This window comes from Meles meles, chromosome 6, assembly GCF_922984935.1.
Source record: "Meles meles chromosome 6, mMelMel3.1 paternal haplotype, whole genome shotgun sequence".
Classification (NCBI taxonomy): Eukaryota; Metazoa; Chordata; class Mammalia; order Carnivora; family Mustelidae; genus Meles; species Meles meles.
This window is the reverse complement of record NC_060071.1, coordinates 150,550,910-150,568,934: the sequence shown is the minus strand read 5'-3', so window position 1 is coordinate 150,568,934 and position 18,025 is coordinate 150,550,910. Positions and strand designations below refer to the sequence as shown.

The following is an 18,025-nucleotide window of genomic DNA, read 5'->3' as shown; positions in this document are numbered from 1 at the left end:
TTGGACCTCTGTGGCCTCCCCTTCTGCCGCCGGGCTCTTTCGGGGGCTCATTTGACCGGGTCGGGCCCTTGCAGAAATCTGGGTGTGTGGGTCACCCTGCCACAGAACAACACAGCCACAGACTGGCAACGTGCCACGGCCGCGGTCCCAGGTTCTGGGTTGGTGCAGGAAGTCCTGGGGACCCGCTGGCAGAGCCCCGTCTGCCCCGGTGGTGGGTGAACGTGACGGGAGACGGGACCATCGGGCGCCGTCCACTCTGCTGTGGGGTCGATGGCGCTTCACTGGGGGCCTGGGTGAGGCAGCCCAGGAAGTGGGTGTGCACAGACGTGGTTTGAGGCCCGGGCCCCAGAGCACCCCAGCGTCTGCAGGGAGAGGAGGAGGAACCAGCGAGAGGGGCCGGAGGAAGGGCAGGCAGGTGGCCCCCGGCGTCCGGGGAGTCTGGACATGGGGCCACCCAGCGGCCGATGTGGATGGTGATGGTGACCATGGAAATCACTAGTGGCTGCCCGCGTAAGGAAGCCTGGGCCCCTTCAATATAATCTCATCCCAGCCCTCCAGGGCACCCACCTACAGGACCTGCCCACCCAGGTCTGGTGGCATCTGTGTATTCAGGGCCCATGGGCCCATGGGCACCCCAAGGCTGTGCTGGGGGGATGGGCTGCCATGGGCGGATTTCAGGTGCCAGCCCATGCCCTTCCGCCTGCCCCTGAGGCCTGGACCCACATGGGGGGGTGGGGCCCCCTGCTTGGCTGGGACTGGTGGCACCAAAGGCCGACACCTGGCCGTGGGAGAGCGTTACTTGGGGCACCGAGAGGGTCTGGGCTGTTCACCTGGGCAGGACACAGAAGCTGGGCAGCTGTTTGTACAGGAGAGGACAACGGGGTCCCTGGACAGAGCCCCAGGCAGGGGAGTCGTGCAGACAGAGGCCCGCGGGGGCTGGGGGTGCCGGGAGGAGGCCAGACTCCCTGCCCCCCAGACCTGGCCCACCCTCCCTTCCTGGGAGCAGGGTGGGTTTCCGTTCCCGCAGCCCTTTCCGACGCAGCGGGGAGCGGACGCGTCTTCCAGCGTCCGGGCAGGAGCTCTGCCGGGTGAACACCAGACGAGGTAGAGGAAAGCTCCTCTTTGCGTCATCCTGGGTTTTTTGTAGACAACACAGAGTCCGGTGGGGAAACTCCTGGGATTCTGGGTACCAAAAGGTGTGTCGTGGGGAGAGCTCCCCCAAACGAGGCACACAGGGACACTCACAGCAACGAGGAGGTCTCTCGTCAGAGCGCAGTTCCGACTCTGGCCACATCTGAAGGACTCAGGGAGGACTCCGGACGGGTCAGGGGGATCCCCTCCAGGAATGGACAGGAGATGCCGGGAAGGGTGTCAGGGTGTCAGGGCTGGGGTCTGGCGAGGGTCCCTGCCAGCAGGCAGGCCTGGAGCATCTCTGGGACAGGGTCACCTGGCCCACGGCCTCGCAGTCTCCTCTGTGCCTGGGCCTGTCTCCACCCCATGACCTCACCTCTACCCATGAGACTGGGGCAGACAGGTGGACCTCCAGGGCGTGGCCCCAGGAGAGCCCAGGTGTCAGCCTGGCGGGACTGTGTCAGTCCCCACACGGGGACTGTGGCTGCCCTCCTCCCGCCTGGAGGGGGCTGGGCACGTGCTCCCCTAGGAAGGGGCTCTGCTGGGAGGCCGGACAGCCACAGTGTGGTCTTATTACAGGAAGGACTGGACTCTTGGACCGGGTCATACACACGTGTGGCCCGTAATTCTGAGGGTCTGCGACTGTGCATGGCCGGAGACTGGGGGCCTGGGGACCAGCCTTCTGCAGACGCCGCCTTTGAGAGAGAATGCTCCCAGTGAGAAAGCCCTGCCCTGAGATCAAGTATGCACAGTCATGGGGTCCCAGAAATCTCGCTGGGCCGCGCCCCACCCCATTGTGCCCCTTGCACAGGTCGGCGCCCCCCCCCACCCCCCGCTCAGAATTTCGCACCTGTGGGAGGGGCTTCTTCCTCCGTGCCCTGCCACCGCCTGCTCTCCACCCGCGCCGGCCGTGCTCATCTGGCCCGGCTTGCTCTCCAGCGCGGGCACGGGGCTGCTCTCCGTTTGTCCGTTTGGGGCTATAACGGAGGAGGCCTTTTTTTTTTTTTAATTTTATTTATTTGATATAGAGAGAGAGAAGACAAGCAGGGGGAGCAGGAGAGGGAGAAGCAGGATCCCTGCTGATGTGGGGCTCATTCCCAGGACCCCTGGATTGTGACCAGAGCAGAAGGCAGACGCTTCACCCACTGAGCCCCCTGGGCGCCCCAAGGGTCCTTTCTACCAACATTCGTGCGCCAGCGTTTTTGTGAACACGTGTCCTGCCTCTGCTGGGCACAGCTCTGGCCGCTGGGCCGTGTGCACTCCTGCCCTGGGGTTCTCCGGGGTGGCTGTCCCAGCTCAAGGGCCGGGATGCCCTTTAGGACGGTATCGGCTCGCCCCCCGCCCCGGGCCTTTCCCTGCAGATTTTATTTATTTTTGAAAAAACATTTTATTTATTTGACAGACAGAGATCACAAGTAGGCAGAGAGGCAGGCAGAGAAAGAGGGGGAAGCAGGCTCCCTGCCGAGCAGAGAGCCTGAAGCAGGGCTCAATCCCAGGACCCTGAGACTGTGATCTGAGCCCAAGGCAGAGGCTTAACCCACTGAGCCACCCAGGCGCCCCTCCCTGCAGATTTTAGAATGAACTCGTCAGTCTCCAGGAAAACAAGTTAGGGTTTCTGCTGGGATCGCACGGACACTACAGTACGTTTGAGAGAACCGCTGTCCTTCCAGCGGGGTCTTCCGGCCGGGGAACTGCCATTTCCCCAGCTTAGTCCCTGACTGCTCTCCCCGGTGGTGCCCGCTCTTCCCGGGACAGCCCGTGTGCATCTAGCTACATACAGCTGGTGCTGACGTTTTCGGTGCTTTGCAAATGGTATCATTAAAACATTTTTTTTTTTGGAAATTCTATACTGGCTTACTTGTATATGGAAATAGGATTATCTGATGGTCATGCCTAATTTTTCATTCATTTGACCTCTTTATGTGGAGATTTGCTATGGATGGAAGGGTGTCGTTCCCCCCCCCCCCACGCCCCGCATTGCTACATGGCAACACCTCTGTGGGTGACCAACCATGCTGGCTAAGACGAGATTCTTTGGCTTTTCTATACCCAAAAACTGATCTGGGAATAATGACCCCAGCTCCTTTCGGGTCCTTATACCTTCTGGTTCTTCTGCCTGCTTGCCCCCCCAGACCTCCGCTCGATGCGGGCAGAAACCTGCCCTAATTCCTTATCACAGGAGGCGGCCCATAGTTTCGCTACGGCACCACAGGGTCACCTTGTAGGTGGTTTGTAAATAGGCTTCATTCAGGCAAGGGGATTCCCTTTGAACCTTGCCCAAGGTGGTCTGGTCTCTGCCCCTGGGCCCTGACTGGGGATCCCCAGCCCCCTGGGATGTCCTGCCTGCCAGGGGTGACTGCTGCTGGGGGGTGGGGGAGGTTTGGGCCATTTGGTGTGGAAGGCCTGGGGGGGGGTCGCCTGGACCCTGCCCCTGCAGGACTTTCACAGTAATAAACCACGACTGCAAATGTGCGTTTTGGCGAGTTTAGTGAGTCTTTGTAGTGAATTATTGAACCGAGGGTGGTCGTGGTGGCCCCAAACTTGCAGTGGGTGTCAGAGGTGGGGGGTGTCGTGGGCCATTCCCAACCTACACTCGCGCATTCAGTTTGGCGAGTACTTTGTCGTGAACGGGGGTTGAGTGTCATCAGGGGTTCTTCCCACCTGTCGGGATTTCCAGCTCTACCTTCATTTTGTGAACAGGTGTGGTTTTGGAGTGTCGACGCTCCGGGTCCCGGAGCAGCCCTGCTCTGGTGGTGCTCTACCTTCTTTTCTGCACATCGTGGGATTTGAGTTGCTGATACCGTCTGGAAGTTTCAAGGGTGGCTGTGAGAGCCAGCAGCCTGGGAGTCCTCCTTCTGGCCTCCTTTCTGGGTGTTATCGTCACGGGTCATGCTGTCCCCTTCGTTGAGAAAAGTTCCTTCTCTATTATCCAGAAACCCATTTCCTCCATGAGTCGTTTTAATACATTCCTGTTCTCCTTATCATTAACTTTCATGAGTAAAATGATTGCTGTTTTTAAAAGTCCAAAAACTCCGATATCAGGATCACTTGTGAGCCCAGTATCTGTTCGTTGTTTGGGGGGGGTGTGCCTTGTATTTTCCCCAAATTAGGTTTCATGTCCTGGTATGTCTGTTAATTTTTCTTTTTTTTTTTGAGATTATTTATTTATTTATTTGACAGAGAGAGAGAGAGACAGCGAGAGAGGGAACACAAGCAGGGGCAGTGGGAGATTTTTTTAAAGGTTCTTATTTTTATTTATTTAACAGGGAGAAAGAGAGAGCACAAGTAGGCAGAGCAGCAGGCAGAGGCAGAGGGAGAAGCAGGCTCCCTCCCGAGCAGGGAGCCTGATGCGAGGCTCGATCCCGATCCACCAGGCTCCCTTAATTTTTCATTTTCTGGACACTGTGGGTGAAGGAGACTGGCGGCTCGGGTAGGCTGACCGCACACAGTAGTTCTGACTTCGGCGGTGCCACAGCAGGAGGCCCCTCCTGCACAGCTGGGACACACAGGGTCCTTCGCCCGGGACTGAAGGCCCTTCTTCCAGGAAAGGGCCTGTTCTCCCCTTCACTCCGAGCCCGCCGAGTGTCCTGTGTCCAGCTCATCTTGCTGTCACGTGCAGGCTGGCCGTGCACTAGGAATTTTGTGTGGCGTATGGCGAGGGACGACCGTCCCCCCAGCTCTTCCACCGTTTGTCCCGCGAACATTGACATTTGTGCGAGTCACAGACCCCGGTCCCCCGACGCCCAGCACGGCAGGAGCCAAGGGGGACGTTCCAGTTTCCCCGCTCCACCCCTACGTGCTCCCCGCCTGCCCTCCAAGCCCCACTCAGCACCTGCCTCTCCTCTGCGCAGTGTCCAGTGGGCTCCTGCCCGCCCCTCCCACCGCGTCACCTTCCCCGGCCCAGGGCTCCTCCACTTCAGCCAAGCCCCTTCCCGTTGGTGTCCGCACGAGCAGCCCGCCTCACCCGAGGGCTCCTGACGCCACTTCCCACGCGGCTGGGGCGCAGGTCTACGTGCTCGGGCCGGAGCCCCGCCGTCCCTCCGGCCACGCCGCCCCAGCGAACCGAGTCGGGGCTGTCTGACGACCTCCTTCCACGGGAAACCCTCCTCTAGGAGACACGGCGCCGGGGGATCGGCCGCTCGAGCGTCTGCCTTCAGCTCAGGTCGCGATCCCAGGACCCTGGACGGAGCCCCGCCTCGCGCCCCCTGCCCGGGGGAGGGCAGGCCGCCCCCCGCGCCCCGGCCCCCGGCCGCTGCCCCCCGGCCCGCCGCCCCCTGCCCCTGGGCCGGCCGCTCCCTCAACAACAACCCTACAAAGACTTCTGTGGACCCCTGTGGCTTCGTCTCTCGCGTGCAAGCCGGGAACGCCCCGGTCGCGAGCGCTGACTGTCCGGGAGCTGCGGCCCCCTCCTCCCCTCCCCTGCGGCCCACCGATCCGATCCCCCTCCACTCCCCTCCCAACGTGCCTGCCCCTCCCCTCCCCCAGCTCTCACTTCCACCCCCACAACGTCTCTCTCTCCTCCCGTCCCCTGCAGCCCACCGGTCCCCCACCCCCAACTCCCCTCCTAACCTCCCTCTCCCCTCCCCTTCCTTCCTCCCCCTCCGCCCCCTCCCTCCAGCGTCCGGCTGCGAGGCCCCCGCGCTCCCTCCTCGCTTCCGCATCCTCTCCCTGCACGCCCCGCCCTTGGCCCTGCGCAGGCGCGCTGCAGCCGCGCGCGGAGACCTGGGAGCGGGAGGGGGCGGGGCGGCCAGGGCGCGGGCCCCAACGGCCAACGCGGCCGCGCGGGAACCGCGCGCCGGGCCCCGCCCGCGGTTTGAACCGGAGGCCCCGCCCCCGCGCTCGGCCAATCGGCGGGCGGGGCGGCCGGCGCCATGACGACCCTTTGTGGGCGCGGAGCGGCCCGCCCCGCCCCGCCCCGCGGCCCCGCCCCTCCCTCGGCGGCGGGCGCGGGCGCAGACGGCGGCGGCGGCCAGGTGAGCGCCCCGGTGCGCGCGGCGGGCTTTGTGCGGCGGCGGGCGGGCCTGGGCGCGCGGGGGCCGGGGGCCGGGGGCGCGGCGGGGGAGGGGCGCGGCGCGGCCGGCCCGGCGGGGGCTCGGGCGGCGGGGGCGAAGTCGGGCTGCCGGGCGGCGAGGGAGGCGCTCAGCGGGGCCTGGCCCCGGGCTGCCTGCGCGCTGCGGGCTCCTTGGGGCGGGGCCGCGGCTACGGGCGGACCCCCACCTGCGGCCCGGGTCGGCGCCGGCCCCGCCGGCCGGGGTGTGCGGCGCGGACCGGACGGCGCCGCACTGCCCCCCGCGCCCTCCCTGCCTTCCGCGGGGACCTGGTCTGCCTTCCGGAGGCCGAGCGCGGGCTGCGCCCCGGGTGCTTCGCGAGGCGGGGTGTAGCCGGCAGCAGACGCCTTCCACGGCGGGCCCCCGGCCCCTCGCTCGGGCACCCGGGAGGGCCGAGTTCACTCTGGCTCCGTCCCTTTGTGTCGGGGCTTCCGCTGCGTCGGAGGGGAAGGTTACGGGCGCTCCGCGGTGCCCCCCGTGCTGTCCAGGCCCGGCTTCCCTGCAGCTGGCCGGGAGCCCCGGGAGCGCCGGTGGCGGCCGTGGGTGGTCTCCCCCCGCCTGTCGGCCGTGCAGTCCGGCTGCAGCTGCCCCGGGCCGTGGGGCCGGACATCGGGCAGGGCGGGCGGGAGGATCCCCGGATCGCTGAACCGCCTCCCGCGGGCGTCCTGTGCCGTGCGGGACGGGGCCAGCTGTGGGGGAGAAGTATCCCAGCCGCTCCCAGACGCCCCGGGGCCAGCGCCGCTCCCCGTTGTCTGCAGAGCGCGGTCCGGGAAGAGAGCTCCCGGGTCACAGCTCGCTGGGGGTCGCCGGGGTCCAAGCGGAGCGGGTCCCAGCTCTGGTCCCTCTTCTGGTGGCCCTCGCCTTGCCTGCACAGGACGTAAACTGTTCCTTAAAAAGAAGAGGAGAGAAGAAGTTGTGCTTGCAAAATGGGGTTTACTGTCTTAGACGCGTGCTGTGCAGAACTTCGTCTTCGCGTTCTGCCGTTTTACAACCGGAGCTGAAACTCAGCATGAAAAGTCGGTGAAGACCTCCTTCTCCAAAGAATGCCGCGTTTTATCTTGGAAAGAGGGCTACAGGTTTTTTCAGCTTCCTGAGGGAAGGGGTTTCCAGGCAGAGAACGTCCGTGTATTTCATTCCAAGTAACGAAAGTACCTGGACTGCTTTTTCAAAATTACTCTTTTAGTAATCGCTTAAGGAGGATTTCAGACAGTGCAGAGGAGGCCGCCCCGGTGGACTCCGAAGCAGCCCTTCTCGGGACTTCGGCAGCCTTGCTCTGTCTTCCCGCTTTCCTTTGATGGGGTATTTCAAAAACAGTCGGAGCGCGTGACAGAAACTGAGAGTTCACGTTGATTTGCCTGAAAACCTGTCACGAGCATGCTTGGTGGCAGATGAAGAGCGTGGTGACGATGGGTCAGCTCAGAGCTGGGTCCGTCTCCCGCTCTTCAAGCTCTTCTGCTGGAGTCGGGGTTGCTGGCCAGAGCCTGAGAGCAGCTGCAGGAGAGAGAGAGGCCGCTTGCATGAACTGTGAGGAGTCCGCCAGGCCACCGTCCCCTTTGTTTTGGGGGCACCCTGATGGGACAGGCACAGTGCCCTTCCCTGGCTCCACCCACCACATGGGACCCTCAGTCCTTCTGTCTTTTCCAGTTTTCTCTGTATGGTCAGCTGGTGGTCTGGAGGCTGCTGTGCTCGGACCCAGGGCTGAACACTGCACGGCCTGCTTGTCCACTGACATCAGGGGGTTTTGAGCAAAATACCATGACCCGTGAGGAGCTGATGGGACTGAACTCAGCAAGCCCTTCTGGCTGTCTGTGGAGCGGACGGAGGTGTGTAATGCCCGACGCTTTCTTTACCCAGAACTGCGTGGTGACTCAGGCTCTGCAGTTAGGACAGCCTGGGAAGTGGGAGGTCCTGTGTGCTGTGTTCGAAGGGTCGAGCGCCCAGGCCACCGTCCTGGGCTGCCCAAGGAGTGGTGCTTGAGGGGGTCTGGGTGCCCACTTCCACTGCCTTCAGAACCATCCGTACTCTGCTGACTTTGTGCCAAACACAAATGTCTGAGGAGGGTGATCCTCATCGGCCACCGTGATCCTCCCTCTGCCTGACCCATCACCCCGATGTGGCTCTGGCGACAGCTCGCCAGCTCGTGTCATTGGATGCGCCGCCCTCGAGCGACCCCTCCTCAGGTCCCAAGTCTGCCAGCGTTTTCTTGTACCGAGTGCAACAAAAGTTAAAGTTGCTCAGGAACATTTGAAGGGAGTAATTAGAGTGGCTTTGAGCACACACTTGTCCTGGCGTGCTGAGTGAGATCCAGGCACGCGGCAGCGTGTGGAGGCAACATCTAAAATGGTTCAGACGTAAAGTAGTGTGAGCCCCCACGCCAGCGCCGTCGTGCATTTGTCTTTCTGATGAAGGTGTCGCCTCGTGCAGTGCAGTGGGCGCTTAGCAGTGGCACGGTCCGCTGGCTCCAGGAACACCGTGCTTCTGCCGCGGCGGGCGAATCTCCGTCGTCCCGAAGCGTTCTCGCCCACCCTGCTCCTCTGCTGGTGACGTTCTGCTATTTTAGGACTTAGCGTAGCTTCACCTCTTCCAGCAGTGGATGTAAATGGAAGCCTGTGGCACCCGTTTCTTCGTTCTTGCCTCGCGCTCAGGCATAGCACAAGGCTTGTCCGTGTTGTCCGTGTGGATGTTGCTGGTGTTCCACTGTCAGACACACCACGGTGTCCCTGTTTGACTTGCTTGTTTTGAATCTGAAAATAATGTTTACATCCGGGTGGTCAGACAGGTTCATGGCAGGACTGGAGGATGGAGCTGGGATAATGGCTAACGTGGACCAGAACTTACCAGCAAATGTGAAGAAACCCATACAGAGAAACCTGGTGCAGGGTGAACTGATGGCGCCTCCCTAGAAAGCGGCTTGACGTGTCTCACGTGCCTTACAGATGCTCCTGCCTCTGCCCTGGTCGAAACTGGTTGAAAGGAGTCCAGTCGAGCCAGCGTCAGCGCGTGGAGTCAGAAGCCAGCCTCACTGTACCTGGGGAGAGCGTGGGTGGTGTGTATGCACGGAATGAGGCTCAGTCCTTGTAGTGTCTTTATAGCCGAGGGTCACCACGAGGCTGTCGGAAGTGACGGTCAGCTCTTGCGTGTCCTGGGAGATGTGGTAAGACAAGCAGAGCTGGCAGCGAGCTCTCATGCACAGAGAAGAAAGAGCCTGCTTAGGGAGATGCTAGGAAGAACCCGCGTCCTAACTGGTTCTCTGTGGGGTGGCCCCTAGCGATTTTTGTCTTGCATTTCTGATGCTCTTCCCAATTATGTACAGTAAGCTGCGGAAACAGAGGCAACCGCGGGAGAAGAGCAACGGCTGTTTATTGGAAGCAGCTGCAACCGCAGAGTGGGCCACCTCCTGGCTTGCAGAATGACACTTGGGGACAGGCGAGTGGCAGCACTGCCGACTGGAACCGGCTTTCAGGGCCCCGATGGGGGCTGCGGGCTGGAGGAGCACGCAGCCCTTGTGGTTTTGTGGGCAGCACGTTTATATTTTTCTAGGAAGTGGGGACAAATATTAGGGTAGCCGTTAGTTATCGAGGCCCTGTCCCTGGGGGGTGTCTGTTACAGACGTCATCGACTTCTCGGTTGTCATGGGGATAGAAGTCTGACTTCCTGCTCTGTGTTAACCTTAACAGTGAAGGTCAGTTATTTTACTAGCAAAAATAGATTTGGGAATAACAGGTGTAAAAAATGAGTAAAAGGACACCTCGTTTAGAACGGCGTCGGGAGACTGGCAGGGGCAGCGCCCACACCACGCCGCTCGCTGACCACTGCAGACCCACCAGGAAGACACATCTCCTGCCCATGGACACTGTTGCCATCCCAGCCGGAGGAATGACGGTTTCCTCCTGCCCCGGCAACAGCCCAGCCAATGAGAGGCCGTCCCGGCCCAGCCAAAGGGAGGAGTCTCAGCTCAGCCAATGGGAAGCCTCTATACTTTGAGCTTCTCGGTTAGTCCAATGGACGTTGCATTTACAGAAGCCCCCTGCACCTCTCCTCCCAAGCTCCGCCTCTGCGTCTCGGCCGGGACTGGGGGCGTGGTCGGAGCGGCGGGGCCGGTGGCTGGTGAGATGGCCCGCAGCGTATGCCCCGGGGGACCGGACGGGCACGCAGCGGCAGGACCGGCCGGACCGTGGGCGGACCCAGCCGGAGCGAGCCGGGGGGGGGGGGGGGGGGGGGGGTCGGTTTCCCCGGGGAGGTCGTGGGGCCTGTGGCGGGCAGTGGGCGCTGCCGGCTCCCCGTAGCTTGTCCGTCGCAGCGAGGCCTCCGTTACGGGCCGTGGCCGGTGGCTGCGGGGGCGCTGGTCGGGCCCTCGCGGCGGCCCTCCCTGCGCGTGCCCTGCCGCGGTGTGTCGCGCCGCTATCGGGGGCTCCGCGGGCTGTGGCTGGGCCTGAGTCAGCGTCGCTGCCGGAGGCCCCCCGACCGGCCACTCACGGACTCCGTCTGGGGCCTTCCGAGGAGGGGGCGGCGGGGCCCCGGGGCGGTGTGCTCCGTGCAGCGTCCGGAGCTCGGGGCTGGGGGTCTCGCTGCGCCCAGTGGCTCCGGCGGGGCCGACCGCCCTGGCCACGCAGGGCTCGCGGGGGGCGGCTGTGCGTCATTGTGGCGGCCCCTCGGGCTTCTTTATGCCGTCTGAGCGAGCTCGGTTGGCCGCTGGTCACCCAGAGTTGGAGGTTCAGATTTGGTCGAAAACAGATACTAAAAGGCAAAGCAGCAAAGTGACTTGCCAGAGAGGAGCCCCGGAGACGGACTCTTCCCCAGCGCGGGGTCTCCGGTTGGACCGGGTCTCACAGTGGCCGCAGTGTGCGCACCGGTTCTCAGCAGGGGCGTTGACGCGGGCGCGGACAGAAAAACGCTTCTGGAAAGGCTGCACTTGCGGCCAAAACAAAAACCTGGAACCCTTTGCTACCAGTAGCGAGTGACATCTTTTTCGCATGTTTTGGCGGTAAACCCTTTCATGTGTTTACTCAGTAACAGTCGATGCGTGTGTGGCGGTCCCGGGAGAACGGCCGGTGGCCTCGGGCTGCAGGGTCGCGGGGTCAGACCTGTTGGCTGTTCTGGGGAAAGTCGCCCGGGAGGGAGTCAGCTCCCGCCACTGACGTCACAGATGCTCTGGCCACTGCGAGGAGACCTCTGGAGGTACACGTGCCTCCCTGGTGTTGGCATGAGTCAGGCGCCCAGACACACACGTCCTCCGCAACTCACCGCTGCGTGACACCCTGTGTGCTGTGCCTGCGGGGCTCTGGGCCGTCACAGCACATGCGTAGCTTCGTGGACCCACTCGCCCGCCTCAGGTCTAGGTCGTCTTAGAGTGTTCCAGTACCTTGTGCGACAGCTTGAGATCGGCTTTCTCACTCAGCAGAGTTCCTCCAAGACCCCTCCAGGTGTGGGTCTCTGGGGCACGCTGCCCTCCCGCTGCGAGGCACTGTGCGGCTGGTGCCCCACGCGCGTCAGACACTCCCTGCTGCTGGGCTGTTTCCCCGGGTCGTTGGAGCTGCTGTGAACATTCTTGTGCAGGTTTTGGTGTGAATGTTGGCTTTCATTTCTTTAGGATAAATGCCCCCAAAGTCCTTTTATTTTTAAAATCTCTTAAAAACTTGAATGGAGGGGCGCCTGGGTGGCTCAGTGGGTTAAAGCCTCTGCCTTTGGCTCAGGTCATGATCCCGGGGTCCTGGGATCGAGCCCCACATTGGGCTCTCTGCTCCGCGGGGAGCCTGCTTCCTCCTCTCTCTCTGCCTGCCTCTCTGCCTACTTGTGATCTCTATCTGTCAAATAAATAAAATATTTAAAAAAAGTTGAATGGATGGGGGTGAGGTCTGTGACATCAAAAGGATACCCTGGGGACAGGGGCTGGCAGGAGTGAGTCCTCAGAGGGGCTCCTGGCAGGGGTGCAGAGCTCTGGGGCCCGAGCACAGAAAGCACAGGCGCCCTCCCTGCACCTCCCACCCCCGTTCCCCGGGAGCCCCTACAGCAGCCACAGAGAGCCACTGGACTGCTTTTTCTAAAAAGGGGGGGGGTCTAAAAATTTGCAAATTTAAAAGACTTAACCCTCTTTATGAATAACTCAGATTAATTATTTGAAATAAGGGCACCGGGGTAGCTTAGTGAAGCGTCTGCCTTCGGCTCAGGTCATGATCTCAGGATCTTGGGATGGGGTCACACATCGGCCTCCCTGCTCGTTGGGGAGTCTGCTGCTCCCTCTGCCTGCTGCTGCCCCTGCTCGTGCTAACTCTCTCTTGTGTCAAATAAACAAAATCTCTAAAAGTTACTTGAAATAAAAACATTTAGCTACTTCATGAACTTGAGAAGAGAGAAACCTGATGCATATGGCTGGCCTTTGTTCTAGAAGGGGTGGTCCTCACACGCTGCTGGTGGTGTGCCCTGAGAGCCGGCTCCATAGCCCTCCGGGTGCCTGGCCAGGTGGTGCAGATACCAAGTCGGGGCCCTAGACCCTTCCTGCTCTGGACTGTGTTTCTCCAGAGATCGCTCAACCTAGAATCAGTTCAGAAGAACAGTTTGCTTGTATTTTGGCTTCTGAGAGCAGAGTTCTGGTGAGCCTGCTATGTGGTAGGAGACTGGTGCCCGCCCAGAGCCTCTGGGTGCGTCCTAACCTGCCCCACCTGCGCCCAGTGAGGCCGAGTTCCAGCTGTACTTGGAGGAGGGAGGGACACAGTTGTGCAGGGAATCAGCCCCGGTGTCGTTCCTCCCGCAGCCCTCTCTAGCCAAGGGTGCCGCCAGGGCCCTGGGCTGTGAAGGCTTGAGTCCTCTGGGCTCAAGGGGCCCATTTCAGCAGGGCTGTGAAAGCCCTGAGGGGACAGTGGCTGCCTGTGGCTGGGACCCACCATCGTCAGCTCAGGCACAGGTGGGCCAGCAACTGTCCTGCTTCCCCCACACACTCCTCCCTTGTGGGCACTGATGCCCAGAATTTGGGTGTATCGTGAGTGTATTTCCCATATTTGTAGCCCATTTATTTCTTCTGATGGAGACTGGGCGGGGGGGTCGGGGTGTTGTGTGGTGGTTTAGAGCTCCCTTGTGAATCAGAGCCCTCCCCCCAGAAGCTGGGGCCCCGTGTCCCCCGGGACCAGACTGTCCTTCTCCCAAGCCCGTCTTTGACAGTTGCGGACCGCCTCGGGGCAGGGTCTTCTGGGGACTCTGGAATGTGCTAAATGGCATGCTCCTTGCTTTCCACAGGGCACAATGTTTGCACGAGGGTTAAAGAGAAAAAATGCCGAGGACCCGGAGGACGTGGAAGGCTGCCCAGTGGGTGCGCAGGCCACGCCCTCCTACAGCCTTCAGCGCCAGTCCCTGTTGGACATGTCCCTGGTCAAACTGCAGTTGTGCCACATGCTGGTGGAGCCCAACCTCTGCCGCTCGGTCCTCATCGCCAACACTGTGCGGCAGATCCAGGAGGAGATGACCCGGGATGGGACCTGGCGCGCAGTGGCACCGCAGGCAGCAGGGCGGCCGCCGCTGGACCGCCTCGTCTCCACTGACATCCTGTGCCGCTCCGTGCGGGAGCAGGAGGGAGAGCGCCCTGCCCCTGACATGGGAGACGGCCAACCAGACCTGGTTCCAGGACTGGCCGTGGCGCCCGCGGCACAGGCGCCCAGGAGCCCGCAGAGCAGCCTCTGGGAAGGGGACGGCTCTCGAGAGAGCAGAGGGGGCTTTCAGAAGTCCCTGGATCAGATCTTTGAAACGCTGGAGAGCAAAACCTCGGGTTCCGTGGAAGAGCTGTTTGCAGATGTGGACAGCTCCTACTACGACCTGGACGCCGTGCTGACGGGGATGGTGGGCAGCACCCCGTCGGGCCCCGGCAGCGGGCTCCAGGCCTTCGCCTCCACCGCCACCTCGCCTCCCAGTTCCAGCTGCAGGTCGGATCTGGGCGAGCTGGACCACGCCGTGGAGATCCTTGTGGAGACCTGAGCGGGCAGCTGTGCCCTGATGGGACGCGTCATGGATGGATTCCTAAGGCATCCAGAGTGCTTGGCCTGTGATGCTTGCTGCCCTGCATCTGCTGGCTCAGCGCCTGGCTTGTCGCTGGAACGAGGAGAACGTTCCAGAACAGCATCCGGTTGGCCTGTCCCCTTTCTCCCCGAGGGGAGTGGCCAGTTTTCCTTCAGACTGGTCTTCCGGGCCAGTCTGACCTCCTGCTGGCCCTGGGCATCTGCCCCCGTCCTGCTGCCGCTCTGTGGAGGGGGGCACCGGCTCTCTATCCAGCCTGGTTTAACTCTAGATAGGTGAACTTTTTTAAATTAAGTTTTATATGTTTTGGGCAATATTTTGTTGTAAGATATATTTTTTAAACTTTTTATACTTTTATCTTTTTAGATTTTTTCAGCTATTTTCTTAAAAGTCTATTTTTTCTATAAACATTTTCTGCTGCTACATTAGAAACTTACAACCTGAACAGCTGCAGTTGGTGTATTTCTTTTTTTAAGGTTTAAATAAGGACTTTTTTTTACAGGAAGCTTCACTCCGGGTGGTGTACTTAGATCATGAATTTCCACGAGACGTTGGTGTGACCTTCTGTGCTGTGACAGTCCACCTTGCACAGCCCCACCTTCTGTTCTTGGGTGTCGTGTCCAGGTCTGCTGTGCCAGCCCTGTCTTCGTAGAGTTACGTGGGGATTTTGGAAGGTTTTATTTATGCCTATTTATATGTATATGTTGGGGGTGAAGGTCAGATCCTGTCTACCGGAAGATCGGAAGATCGCAGCCACCCCAGGTGTCTCCGGCGGTGCCTTCAGAGGATCTGACTCTCGGGGCCCCTCTTGTGTAGTTTTCCCAGCACCAGGGGCCTCTCCCTGGAAGACGCTGCCCTCCAGCGCTGTAGAGGGCCTGTCCTCACCGCTGTAGAGGGCCCCCGGCTTGTATGGACATTAATCAAGGGAAACCTCACTAAAATGGAGTGGGGAGGCCCGAACGGGGGGCCCTTACTCTGTCCCACTGAACACCAAGGATTGTCAGTCACAGACCCAGCAGAAGAATCCTTAACAGGAAAGACTCAGTTTCGGGCCCCACCGGAAAAGGTGCACATTGCGACCCCCACCAGGAAGTACCAGCCCCAGCGCTGCAAGCCAGGGACAAGCCCTCATCACCCAGGACTCCTGCTTCTCTCCAGTGGGCTTCCGTTCCAAACAGGCCTTCCAGCGTCCTCCTTTCTCCATATATGTTCCTCTTGTTTGTTTGTTGGACTTGCCTGTGGTTCTGCCCTAGCACGTTGCAATTCTGTCATTATCGAATAAACCCATTTTACTGGTGAAAAGGTCAACACTGACGTGGCCACTGGGCGGGTGGGCGTGCCGGAGGCTGCCATGTGCCGGTGTGTGCGGGAGGGCACTGGACTGGAGAAAGCCCACACTTGCCCTGAGACACTGGTGCTGGGACAGAACCGAGAGGTTAAGTCTACGATTGAATCTGGACACTTGTCCCATATGACTTCTCAGCCCTGAGGGTGGTTGACGGTGGGGTTGGCGGAGCAGTGCTGCTGAAGTGAGCTTTGGGGTACCTGCTGTGCTCCCGGTGACCCTGCCCTGGGCGCTGGGAACACCCACACCTTTTTGATTTTTTTCACAGGTTTGTAAGCAAGCCTGCGCTCCCTGCGCCAGCCCTGCCCAGCCCCTGCTTCTCCTGCTTTTTCCTCTTTACCCTGCCCTTAGCCAAAACGGTCTGTTTCCTTTCCTGCGTAAGACCTTTCTCTCGTATCAGCCATGTACACATTACTTCACTAAAAATTACCCAGCAACCAAAACGGAAATGTGTTCGTTTCCAGCGACCGCGGAGCCCTCCGGCCCATCTGTTTCCCCGGGTCAGTTCGGCGGGCCTCTCCGTTTCCCTTGGATGTGTCAGGTCGGCGTCTTGCCAGCCACACTGGCTTCGACGTTCAGCCCTCGCTCCCTGCCCCAGTCCTGGGGCTGGAGGGAGGGACGGTGCCCTCGGAGGAGCCCGCGGCAGGCTGAGCCTTGCGCCGCCTGCCTCCCCAGGTTCTGAGCGGGAAGTAAGGGCCACCGCTCCGGTAAGCGAGAGCCCTGAAGCGGTGTGCAAAACCAGTGAAAGGGCTGACTCCTCCTTTGGAACGGCGCCAGGAGGCCGGCGGGGCCAGCGCTCACGCCACGCCACTCGCTGACCACTGCAGACCCACGGGAAGACGTGCCCTGCCCATGGACACGGTTACCATCCTAGCGGGAGGAAGGAAGGTTTCCTCCTGCCCTGGCAACAGCACGGCCAATGAGAGGCTGTCCCGGCTCAGCCAATGAGAGGCCGTCCCGGCCCAGCCAATGAGAGGCCGTCCCGGCCCAGCCAATGAGAGGCCGTCCCGGCCCAGCCAATGAGAGGCCGTCCCGGGCCAGCCAATGAGAGGCCTCTATACTTTGAGCCTAGTTCACTCCAGTAGACTCTCCGTGCTGTGCCCCGCCCCCTGCCCCGCCCCGCCCCGCCCCGCTGCGGCCGCGGTCCCCCCTCCTGGTCGGTGCGCTGCGGGCCTCCTGCCCAGGACAAGCGCGTGCCCCGCGGCGTCTTGTTTCCAGGGCGAAGGCCGCCCGGGGCTGGGCCGTGGTGCTGCCGCAGTTCGGGGCTCGCGGCCGCCGCTCCGGACCGCTGACCCCTCCGTTCCGGGCGCTCCGTCCTGGGACGCGGACCCTCCGCCGCCCAAGCCAGGCGGACCCGATGCCCCCGCACACCTCGCAGCGAGGCCTCGGGCGGGCCGGAGGCGGGGACCGGCGGCCGGGGATGGATCTGACCTGGCCGCGCCGGACTCCGCGGTCCGGCCGCCTGCGTCGGCGCCGCCAGGGCCGCTGCCCTCCCCCTGCAGCTCCTCGGGCGGGGCGCAGGGCAGCGGCGGGAGGGCAGCGGCCTGGGCCACGCGTGTGCGCTCCTGCCAGCGCTCTCCAGCCGCAGGGACTTGGGCTCCCCGCCGCTGCCCCGAGCCTGCGGGAAGGGGAAGCAGCTTGGCCGGGTGGAGCGGCCGGCCGGCCTGTGAGGGGTTCCGGGCCCAGCCGGCCTGGCAGCCCCGAAGGCCACACAGCGTGGCCTCGGCGCTCGCGGGCTGGAGCGGAGTTCTCCCTCGGGACAGCGGGCGGTGGCAGCGGCGGGGACAGCGTGGAGGCCTGGAAGGCGGTGGTGGCTCAGAGTGCTGCCGTCCTGGAGCCTCTGGCATTTCTTACTGTTGCCGTCCCAAATTCTCGGAAACGGTTTCTTTTCTCATTCCCTTCTGCTTTTGTGGCTAATTTTGTACTTGTAGTTTTGCAGTCTCTTGGGAAAAAAGCCCCCAGATGTATACCGGGCTGCGGGCCAGCCTCGCACAAGAGCCGCCTGCTGCCAGGGTGGGGCCCGGGGCTTGCCGGTCAGAGCGGTGTGGCCTCTACCTGCATAGGCCTTGTCGTCCCTGGAGCACCGCGCCTACACGGAGGCCACCATCCACAGGCCCGTGCCCTCCTGGCCCCTGCTGGGCATGTGAGCGCCGCCGAGCTGAGCCCAGCTGGGGAGCCGGGGTTTGAGGGAGGCCGCAGCTGCTGGTCAGGCGCTGGGCACAGGGACGTGCTGCTCCGTGGTGGTCTCACCTATTGGATGGCGATGGCCCAGGGCTGGGAGCAGGGCAGAGGCCAGGCTGTGCTCCAGCCTGTGCTTCCTACCCCTGCCCCGGCGGGGCCTCTGCCCTGGAAGATAGCCTCCGGGAGGCCCCTGGCCGGGATCTTGCTCTTTCCTTCCTAGGCTACTGGCCTGAGAGCATTGTCAGCATTAGGTCAGCAGAGGCGGGACAGCCCCCTCCTGGGGAGGGCAAACCAAGGAGGGGAGACTGGGTCCACAGTG

The 18,025-nt window shown here is 61.9% G+C and overlaps 2 protein-coding genes across 5 annotated transcripts; one reads left to right on the top strand and one right to left on the bottom strand.

Annotated features, from left to right (window-relative positions):
* Positions 1-6,016: 6,016 nt before the first annotated feature.
* Positions 6,017-15,482, top strand: CDCA4 (cell division cycle associated 4). 4 transcript variants are annotated; one of them, XM_046010255.1, is made up of 2 exons: positions 6,017-6,104; positions 13,410-15,482. In XM_046010255.1, the coding sequence occupies exon 2, from the start codon at positions 13,416-13,418 to the stop codon at positions 14,139-14,141; it is 726 nt and encodes a 241-aa protein (XP_045866211.1). In that variant the 5' UTR covers positions 6,017-6,104; positions 13,410-13,415; the 3' UTR covers positions 14,142-15,482. The 4 variants fall into 4 exon arrangements, with proteins under 4 accessions (XP_045866211.1, XP_045866213.1, XP_045866212.1 ...); XM_046010257.1 differs by lacking the exon at positions 6,017-6,104 and adding an exon at positions 7,982-8,002; XM_046010256.1 differs by lacking the exon at positions 6,017-6,104 and adding an exon at positions 8,574-9,225.
* LOC123943699 (basic proline-rich protein-like) lies at positions 6,632-11,154 on the bottom strand. The gene is made up of 4 exons (XM_046007910.1): positions 11,030-11,154; positions 10,159-10,780; positions 9,208-9,321; positions 6,632-6,931 (listed from the first exon to the last, which is right to left on the bottom strand). The coding sequence occupies exons 1-4, from the start codon at positions 11,152-11,154 to the stop codon at positions 6,632-6,634; spliced, it is 1,161 nt and encodes a 386-aa protein (XP_045863866.1).
* Positions 15,483-18,025: the final 2,543 nt, after the last annotated feature.